The sequence below is a fragment of the Zonotrichia leucophrys genome, chromosome 22 (assembly GCF_028769735.1).
Source record: "Zonotrichia leucophrys gambelii isolate GWCS_2022_RI chromosome 22, RI_Zleu_2.0, whole genome shotgun sequence".
NCBI classification, from domain to species: domain Eukaryota; kingdom Metazoa; phylum Chordata; class Aves; order Passeriformes; family Passerellidae; genus Zonotrichia; species Zonotrichia leucophrys.
The window spans coordinates 5163526-5173868 of NC_088191.1; the positions used below are offsets into that span (position 1 = coordinate 5163526).

Below are 10343 nucleotides of genomic sequence, written 5' to 3' on the forward strand. Positions count from 1 at the left end.
AGAATTGGCTGCCTGCTTCCTCCAGCTCCTGTAATCAAGAGGCAGAACAAACTCAAAGTGAGCAAATTGCTGCTACTGTGTGCAGAAATTGCTGTAAATAATAATAAAATAATGAAAGCTGCCCAGGCACTTGCTATATCTGGCACCAACAAAGCAAACAGTAGTTCAAAGGAGATAAATTAAACACTTATTTGCATTTCTTCTGAGTCTCCCAGAGACTGTAGTTCAGTCCTTGCAGACAAAATTCTGCTTTGGTTTGGAAATCCCTGTGAGTGTTGCCTCATATTAAAAGGATTGCTTGGAATATAGGAAGAGGAGCTCCTAAAATGTGAGATTTTGTTCCAATTCATCAAAATAGATCAGAGCGTTTTCTTTTGCCTGTTTTAATTCAACTCATCAGACACTTTGATATAATTTTAGATAAATACATAAGACCTGACATCAGAGCTATTGATCATATTTAGCTGTGAGAGTGCCTGATTCCCCACTCCCTCAGAGCTGGGCTTTTATGAGGTAGAAATTATTTTTTTAAAAAAGGAAAACCAATGTTTTTGCTTTTTTATTTTTTTACTCAGGACTGCTCGATCTCTGTGTACATCCCAGCTAAGCAGGCTCAGCTCCTTCTGTGCTTCTGCAATAAAAGCAGCAGCAGAAGACATGAACATGAACAATGAAGACTCTTCCTGAAATGCCCCTGTAGCAGTTTCTGATGGGAAATTCTTTGTTTAAAAAAGGATAAAAAGGCAAACCCCTCCTAAGTTCAGTGGGGGCATTCAGGTAATTCCTGGTGCTCAATGAGGCCCAGCCCAGGGCTCAGGTCTGAGTTTTCCTTGAGGAAATGGCAGCTGCAGGTGGGGATGTGTAATTTATGGATGCAGCAGAGGGAAAGGAATGAACAGGGATGCTTTACTGGGGAGTTGCTGCTTTTCCTTGGGGAGCAGTGGGATTTGGAATCATGGAATTGGTTGGGTTGGGAGGAACTTCAAAATTAATCCAGTGCCACGCCCTGCCATGGGCAGGGACACCTCCTCTCAGGTTTCTGTGGTTGAAATGGCTCCTGAGGTATTAGAAAGTCTCTTTTTCCCAACTCTGCGACCAAAGAAGAAGTCGAGATTCTTGGGTTCTGCTTTTCAAGGTTGTTTATTTTCTCTTATCTATTCCATTCTGTCTCTGACCTGCTGAGATCTGTCCAGCAGGTCGGGTTGTGGCACAGTCCCTGCCCTTGGGGTGCTGTTGGCTTTTTATACTAAGAACTACCTGTACTTTATTTACAATAATCTTCCAATACCTGTCACCCATGTTAGACAGTCTGTCTCTGCTCTAAACCAATCCAAAAGTGCCACCATCACAGCAGAGGATGGAGGACAAGAAGAGGAAGAAGAAGGACAGGACATGCCCAGATTCCTCCATCTTACCTCTTGAACCCCCATTCTAAATCCCCAAAATTCTCCATTTTCACCCAGTGCCAAATTCACTGTCATTTTACTCAAACCTTTGCTGCTTGGAACTCCTCACCCAAAGTTGGGAACTGTTTCCATGGGCTGAAATCAAAGGCTCAGGTGTTTGTGACTCCATGCCAAGGTCTCTGAGCCCCTGCCAGGGTCCTGAGCCCTCCAGGGCATCCAGAGGAATCTCCTGGGTTCTGACATCCTCCCACTGTCCCAGGCTGCTCCAACCTGACCTTGGACACTTCCAGGGATGGGGCACAGCTGCCTTTCCATTTCTGCACCATCCCTCAGAATAATTTGCATTATTTGGGTCACCCAGGGAATGTTTTCAAGAGGTGAACCTGGGTTTGGGATTCTCTGCCTGAAATGTTGATGGCCTGGGGACACTCACAGTCAGTAAGGGAGCGGCTTCAGCTCCACCAGGGCAAAGGGGGACAGTGCTGAGCTGCTGCAGGTGAGACAAGAGGCACAGGCCACTCCATCCTGGCTGCAACCCGCCCTGCTTGATCCCCTCCCTCTGCTCACAATATTGATTTTTCTGACACACATCCAGGGGCTTGATTATCCTCTGCATTAAGGCAGAAAGTAGCAAAAGGGACACAAAGGGAATGGTGGAATCTGGCAGCATTCCCCTGTGCCTGGAAATAGGAGTTTGGGGAGCAGGATGCCTTCAGGAATGCCTTTCTTTTCCTTGGAGTAGCAAAGCTCCATCCTCACCCTGAGTCCCATGGAGGTTCCACACTGCAGGGCTGGCTGCAGACACCCATCCTCCTCCCCGTGCTCCTGGCACACAGCAAAGGATTTTCCACTCAAAAAAATGTGAGAAGGAATATTAACAGCCCACAGTTACAAGGCTTGTTTTGCTGGCATCTGAGGCGCAGTGGTTTTTACAAGCTGAGGTACATTCCTTTATTAATACATGGCATAAGAAATGATAGCATTAATAATTAAATCTTGTGCTCAGGTTGCTGTAGGGCAGATTAGCATAAATCTATTGGCATGAAACAAGGTATTTCAGTTTGCAGGAGCTGAGAAAATATCCCAGAAAATATCCTGAATCCCTGAATCCCTGACCAACATGCTGGGAATCCTCCTCTCTACAGTGTCTCTGTTCCTCATTTCTCACCCTTTCAAGCCCAATCTCTGCTCAAGATAAAACAGATTAGCACAGAAGACTCTATCTTTGCATGTTCTGAATAATGAATGGCTGCTCTGACATGCATGAATGCAGCCAGGACTCAATTTAAAGACAAATGGTGAATAAAAATCCAGGCAAAGCCGAGCTTGCAGTGCTGGCTGCTGAGAGCAGCTGCACTGATCTTCAGGAGGACTCTGCAGATTTGCAGAATAAAGTCTCCCAGCAGCTCTGCTGGGATATAAGTGACACTTCAGCCTTGATGAGCTCTTGGTGCAGTTCATTCCACCCAGAATGAGCAGGGACTGCAGCTTTGTACCTGAGAGGCCGTTGCCCTTCACAGCTCAATGGTTCTCGTGTTTAAATTCCCTGAAACTTATGGAGAAGCTGTCACACAACAGGTGATGTTCTGTGTGAGGTCTGGAAAATAGCAGGAAATACATTAAATCCACCCTGCTCTACCTTTCATAAAAGGCTGCTATTAAATAAACATTTATTTGTGCCAGAAAAACCGAATTAGCACTGCAATTGCTGACAGGCACATTAATTCATACACATTAATAAGTCCTTCCCCTTTCTTTGGGAAGCACCTCAGCATTTGTGTGGTATCTATTAAGATGTCCCCCAATCTTAACTGACTTTTATTCCTTCCTTGAGAAAGCTTTTTTGTGATATATTTGCCCTTCTGACTCCAAGAGATGAATTCTCATTGTCTTTTTGAGCCCCCCATGCAGGCTGTGCTCAATACATCTCTAATTTACCTCTGATAAATCTCTACTACATAAATGCTGTTTTGTTTTAATCAACCAGTGGTAATAGCCTGGCCCAGAGGTAGCTGCAATGCAGCTGTCAAATTTAATCTCTGTATTAGTCAGATTAGACAAGGATAAATATCCTGTCCCTGTGATCCATGTCTCAGACAGACTGGGCTCCAGGGAATCTCAAGGAACCAGGAATCAACGTGTTCTGCCAGGCCTGAGAGCCACCTGTGTCTGCTGCTGCTGCTTCCATGTAATGAAAGGACAAATAACAGTGCCAGGCTTGCCCTGAAGGCCGGGTTGGATGGGGCTTGGAGCAACCTGGGACAGTAGGAGGTGGATGGGCTTTAAGGTGCCTCCCAACCCAAACGATTCCATGATTCCATGGTGCTGTAATTACCTGGTTATTAGGGACCACTTGTAACAAAGGACATGGGGAGGATGCAGGGGCTCAAAGAGCACTCATGCCTTGTGCTAACTGCAAGCTGAAGGAAAAAAAATATTCTATTTACACATCTGAGGGTTCTGAGGTGCAGCCAGGGTTGGGTGTCCTACAGCCTCAGCCACAGCCTGGGGCTTGCAGCTCATTCCCGAAGCTTCTGCCAGGGCAGCTGTGAAGAGGCAGAGCAGGGGTGTTAAACACAGCCTGGGGGTGCAGATAGACCTGAGGGGAGCTGGATGTGAAAGGGCCGAGGTGGGCACGAAGGGGGGCCGGGAGATGGCCCGGGGCGGCCCGAGGAGGGCTGAGACAGGGCTGAGCCGGTGAGGAGGGGCCGAGCCGGGGCTGTTCCAGAGCGGGCCGGGCACAGGCATCCCTTCCTTGCCGTGAAGGGCAGTGAAGCCCGGAGATGCCCGGAGCTGTCCAGACACCCCTTCCCTGCGGTCATGCCCGGAGTTGTGCAGACATCCCTGCAGTGGCGGCCGGAGCTGTCCAGGCTTCGCTGCGCTGATGCCCGGAGCTGTCCAGCCATCCCTGCCGTGATACCCGGACTGTCTGGGCATCCCTTCACTGCGGTCACGCCCGGAGCTGTCCAGGCGTCACCGGGGCGAGGTCCGGCCCGTGCCGCTCAGGCATCGCAGCAGCGAGGGAGGGCATGAATGGCTGGATCGCTCCGGGCACCCCCTCCCGCGGCGGAGCCTGGACCACTCCGGGCGTCGCCTCCCCCGGCGATGTCGCCGCGCCCCGCCCCGTCCCCGCTCCGCCCGCCCTCCCCGCGCATAAATACCGGGCTGCGGGCGGCGCCCGCCGCAGAGCCGTCGCCGGAGCCGCCGCAGCCATGAGCTCGTACGGCTACGACCCGTTCTTCCCGTCCTACAAGCGGCGCTACGCGGACAGCCCGCGCATCCATGTGTCGGTGCGCAGCGGCGGCGGCTTCGGCTCGGCGCGCTCCGCGTACTCCAGCCTGTCCGCGCCCGTGTCCTCCGTGTCCGTGCGCCGCAGCTACGCCACCTCCAGCGCCTCCAGCTCGCTGCTGCACTCCGTGGACAGCCTGGACCTGAGCCAGGTGGCCGCCATCAGCAACGACCTCAAGTCCATCCGCAGCCAGGAGCGAGCGCAGCTGCAGGACCTCAACGACCGCTTCGCCTGCTTCATCGAGCGCGTCCACGAGCTGGAGCAGCAGAACAAGGTGCTGGAGGCCGAGCTGCTGGTGCTGCGGCAGAAGCACGCCGAGCCCTCCCGCTTCCGAGCGCTCTACGAGCAGGAGATCCGCGAGCTGCGCCTGGCCGCCGAGGAGGCGACGAGCGAGAAGCAGGCGCTGCAGGGCGAGCGGGAGAGCCTGGAGGAGACGCTGCGCGGGCTGCAGGCGCGCTACGAGGAGGAGGTGCTGAGCCGCGAGGACGCGGAGGCGCGGCTGCTCGAGGTGCGCAAGGGCGCGGACGAGGCGGCGCTGGCGCGGGCGGAGCTGGAGAAGCGCGTGGACAGCCTGCTGGACGAGCTGGCCTTCCTCAAGAAGGTGCACGAGGAGGAGCTGGCCGAGCTGCAGGCGCAGATCCAGTACGCGCACCTGTCCGTGGAGATGGACGTGTCGGCCAAGCCCGACCTGTCGGCCGCGCTGCGCGACATCCGCGCGCAGTACGAGAAGCTGGCGGCGCGCAACATGCAGAACGCCGAGGAGTGGTTCCGCAGCCGCTTCACCGTGCTCAGCGAGAGCGCCGCCAAGAACACGGACGCCGTGCGAGCCGCCAAGGACGAGGTGTCCGAGAGCCGCCGCCTGCTCAAAGCCAAGACGCTGGAGATCGAGGCCACCCGCGGCATGAACGAGGCGCTGGAGAAGCAGCTGCAGGAGCTGGAAGAGAAGCAGAGCGCGGATATCTCCGCCCTGCAGGTGAGGGGTGCGGGCTGGGAGGGTCGAGGTCCTTCAGGGGAGGGGATGATGGGGTGTGCAGGGTTCTGCAGGTCGGGGAAATTTGGGCTTGAAGGGTCCTGAAAATGCGGGGATAATGGGGTGGGCAGGGTTCTGCAGGTCGGGAGAAATTGGGGTTTGAAGGGTTCTGAAGACGCGGGGATATTGGGGTTTGGAAGGTTCTGAAGATATGGGGATGAGGAGGTTTGAAAGGTTCTGCAGTTCAGGAGAAGTTGGGGCTTGAAGGGTCCAGAAGATGCAGGGATGGTGGGGTTTGAAGGGCTCTGCAGGTGAGGAATGATGGGGTTTGAAGGGCTCTGAAAATGCGGGGATGGTGGGGTTTGAAGGGCTCTGCAGGCAACAGGAGTCAGGTTTTACAGGGTTCTGCAGGTGAGGGTTTTCAGGGTTTTCTGGGCTCTGCAGGTGAAGGGATGGATGTTGGGGTTTGAAGGGATCTGCAGGTGAGAGGGGTCAGGGATTGCTGGCTTCTATAGATGAGGGCAGTTGGGGTCTGCAGTCTCCCAAATGAGGGGATCAGGTTTGGGGGGTTGTCGGGGGCATCACTCCTGGTTCGTGCTGTGCCCGTGCTGCAGATAAGGCATCCTGCAATCACACTGCAGAATGCCACGAGCTCTAGAGCACGATGTGGAGTGGAAATCCAGACCCAAATCAGGATCTGAATTACCAAAATCATACCAGAGATGGGGACATTGCGTATCTGAAAATGCCCCTGATAAAGCCCAATATCTATGTGTCCGTGTACTGATTCAGCCTGAACTATACCAAAAAATCATGGAATATCCTGAGTTGGAAAGGACCCACAAGGATCATCAATGGATATCCCTAAGTTAAAATGAGAAAAAGCTCATAGAGGCCAAAATCAAAATGAAACAATACACAGATTTCACAGATGCTTTAGCACTTGGGTACCAGAAAATTTGGCTCTTTGTGTTAAATAGGACTGGAATAATGTGGTGCAGAAAACCTGCCAGGAATGATGCTTTTTGGCTGAGGGTGGAGTGGGAGCTGTGCAGTTTCTGTCTGCTAGAGCAAGATTAAATTAAAAGGATTGGAGAAATTCCTTGTGATTATTGCTAGACTTGAGAACAGAATTTTATGCTGTCAATATTGTTCCATCCAACAGGATACAATCAACAAATTGGAGAATGAGCTGAGAACCACAAAGAGTGAGATGGCTCGGTACTTGAAGGAATATCAGGACCTGCTCAATGTGAAAATGGCCCTGGACATCGAAATTGCAGCTTATAGGTATGGTGGGGGATGTTCTAATGAGCCAGAGCTCAGAGCAGTTCCCATTCTCTTCAGGAGAATTCAGGGTATTTATCATTCCCCCAGCAGAAATTTTCAGAGATCTGTGGCAGAGTTTAGTCAGTTCCTCTCTATGTGCACACAGAATTTTTAGTTTGGCAATAAATGATCTCAGTTCTCCATCCTGACAGATAAAAGTACCTGTTCCGTACTTGGGGAAGAGATTTTATATCAGTGGAATTCCTCAATACCAATGGCTCATTCTCAAAATGGGAAATCCCTCAAATGCCCTCAAGAATAGGGATTTTTTTCTAACTTGTAAATCTACAAATTAAATATTTTCCAGCAGAATTGCTGCTAAGTAACTGTGATATTTTATCTCTGATACTGAGCAGAATTTCAGTGGAAGCCACAAGGGGGAATACTGAGAGAGCAGCTCCAAGCCTTGTCTGACAGCTCAGCAGCAAATTGTTGCAGCTGCAGGGTGCCAAAATGCACCTCTGCTTTCACTTGCCAGGGGGACCTGGTTCTAGAGAGGTTTTAAGGAAAGGTATTTTAAAGAAAGGTGTTAATTCATGAAAAATCATTTCTGAAGAAATGATTCCAAGCGAACAGGGTGGCACTGGCACAGTGTGCATTAACAACCACACGTGCAGCCTGCAGGGCTCCTGCTGCAGCACAACCAGCTCCATTTCCCCCTGCTTTTATTTCTCCCTGCCAGGAAGCTGCTGGAGGGGGAGGAGACCCGGCTGAGCTTCACCAGCGTGGGCAGCATCACCAGTGGGTACAGCCAGAGCGCCCCCAGCTTCGGCAGGTCTGCCTACAGCGGCCTCCAGGCCAGCTCCTACCTGATGAGCGCCCGCTCCTTCCCCACCTACTACTCCAGCCACGTGCAGGAGGAGCAGATTGAGATCGAGGAAACCATCGAGGCTGCTAAAGCAGGAGAGGCCAAGGCAGCTCCTGCAGAAGAGGGTGAGGAGGAGGAGAAGGAGGAAGGAGAGGAGGAAGCAGGGGAAGAGGCTGAAGAAGAGGAGGAAGGTACTTGGAGTTGCTTTTAAATCCCTTTTATTCATGCTGCACTCTGCTCCTAAGGGATAAACCCCAGAAATCCCAATGATTAAATCTAATGATTAAAGCTCTTTCCCTTTCTGTTCCTATCAGCCAAAGGATGGTGGGGTTAAGCACATGGAATTTCTAAATATTGAATGGGAGATAAGGTCAGGTGTTCAAATCAGGCAGATTATAGGTTTCCAAACCCCCAGTGATAATGCTCAGGTGTTACAGACATCCTCAGAAAGAAGGCCCAAGGACATCCTGAGCTAAATGTGAATTCCCAAAGGGCAGCCTGAAATAATGGGAACATCAGCTGATGTGTGGGGCTGGAATTACTGGGTTCAGGCCATGGCACCATCACTGCTCTGCCAGGCACTGGTGGCCATTGAACTGTGAGGGGTTCGTTACTGTAAAGTTTAATTATAGTGAAATTACAGCTAATTAAAGAGCCAATTGGAGAGCAGTGAAAGATAATTCAGGTCTTTGGATAAGGCTCTAAACACTGAGTCCAGAACTGATATTTTTCCAGGCCATGATTCGTTTTTATTAAATGTTTCACTCCCCCTGAAATCCAGGAGAAGCTGCTTGTGCAGCTCTGCTGTAGCTGCCAAAATGTGTGGGCTTGAAGGGGATTCCCACTGAACTGGCCTCAGGAATTGTTCCTGGATGTGAAATATCTTTGTGTCCTTCAAAGGTGCCAAGGAGGAATCAGAAGAAGCCAAAGAGGGTGAGGAAGAGGAAGGAGAGGGGGAAGAAACAGCAGCAGAAGAAGGGGAGGAGTCCCAGGAAGCTGCTGAGGAAGGTGGTGAGGAGGAGAAGGAGGAGAAGGAAGAGAAGGAAGCAGCAGGAAAGGAGGAGAGCGAAGGCAAGAAGAAGGCTTGACCTGAGGGCAGCTTTCCATCAGAACCACGACTGACTGAGCTCCAGCTGCAGTCTCACCTATTTAATTCAGCGCCCACTGAGTTCCAGTCCATGATTATGATGTTTCTCCCTGTGCAGAGTCTGAGTTTGCTTGCAGAGCACCCAAGGCTTGCTCCCCGAGTGCCGCATGGTTCCACGTATGAGTTCAGGGCTTCTGTCCTTCCTGGGTGACCCAGAACCTTAACATTTCAAATGGGGGGGAAAGAAGTGCTGGGAATGAAAGGTTACCTTTAACTTGCATTTAAACTAATTCTGGAAACGGTGGGTGGGGGAAGTGATGGAGGCTTCATTAAGTACGTGCAATAAAGCTGTCAATAAAGTTCAGAAATGCTTACACGGATTCCTCGTGCATGTCCTGTGTCACTGATGCCCTGAAAAGGTTGATAAAGGGCTTTATCCCACTCTTCTTGTGAATGAGAAATGGGGAAAACCTCTTGGGTGTAAAATTTCACACATTTTATAGCAATACCCTGGGGTGTGGTGGTGCCTGGGATGGGTCTCACTGGCTGAGGGTGCAACAAGCACGAGCTCCCTTCTGAAAAATGGGAATTTTATCAAACCAACACAGAGGGGAAAGGCAAATGTGGCTGTTAAATTGTGGCAGGAGGTTGTTCAGCTTCTGCAGGGTCAGTGAGGAGAGGGAAGAACAATTTAGAGTGTAGGTGAGGCTTGGAGCAAAGAAAAAAACACATTAAAATCAGAATATGATGAGCAGTGAGAAGGGCGGATGGTGCAGGGGAAGGAGCTCCTCTCTCCCCCAGGCGCTGTCTGAACTCAGCCCTGCCTCATTTTCTTCTGAGAACTTCCCAGGGCCTTTTGAAGTTTTGGCTGAGCTAAAAAAGGCACAAAAAGGAGCATCCCAAAGCAGCACAAGCCTGGCAGTTCCACAAGCCATGTCCTGTGCTCTGAGCCTGTCAGTGTTCAATTGCCTGAAGCTGATAGAGGAAATTAAACCTTGTAAGGACAAGCACTGGGCCAATGCTGCCAATGAAACCAGTTTAAAGAAACCAAACCCATGGAAATTTGAGTTAAAATAAGCATTAATGGCAGCACTAAACTTTACAGAAAGGTTTTCTGGATGAGTTTTTGCACAGGATTTTGGGGTAATTTGATTTTATGCACTGGTGGTGTGGTATCAGCTGGTTTGCACTGGTTCTCCTCAATGGCTTTGTCCGCAGAGAAAGGAATCTCTTTTTTTATACAAGTCTTTAGGGGGTACCAAAAGCATCTCCATGTATAAAGGGTGATAAAAAAGATTACCATGGATGAAGCAAGCACTTCAGATTATTATGTTCTTCCACATTCCCAAGAAAAGAGAAAGAAAAATAAGTTTGGTCAAACCATTCAGAAAAGCAGTAATCCCAGTAACTCACAGTTCCAGTATCATTTCCAATCTTTTTTCCCCCTACTTTCC

The 10343-nt window shown here is 50.5% G+C and overlaps 1 protein-coding gene across 1 annotated transcript; it reads left to right on the forward strand.

The window, feature by feature from the left end:
* Positions 1–4582: 4582 nt before the first annotated feature.
* On the forward strand, positions 4583–9269 carry NEFL (neurofilament light chain). The gene is made up of 4 exons (XM_064730969.1): positions 4583–5668; positions 6831–6955; positions 7677–7993; positions 8703–9269. Exons 1-4 carry the CDS (start codon positions 4619–4621, stop codon positions 8888–8890), a joined length of 1680 nt encoding a protein of 559 aa, XP_064587039.1. The 5' UTR covers positions 4583–4618; the 3' UTR covers positions 8891–9269.
* Positions 9270–10343: the final 1074 nt, after the last annotated feature.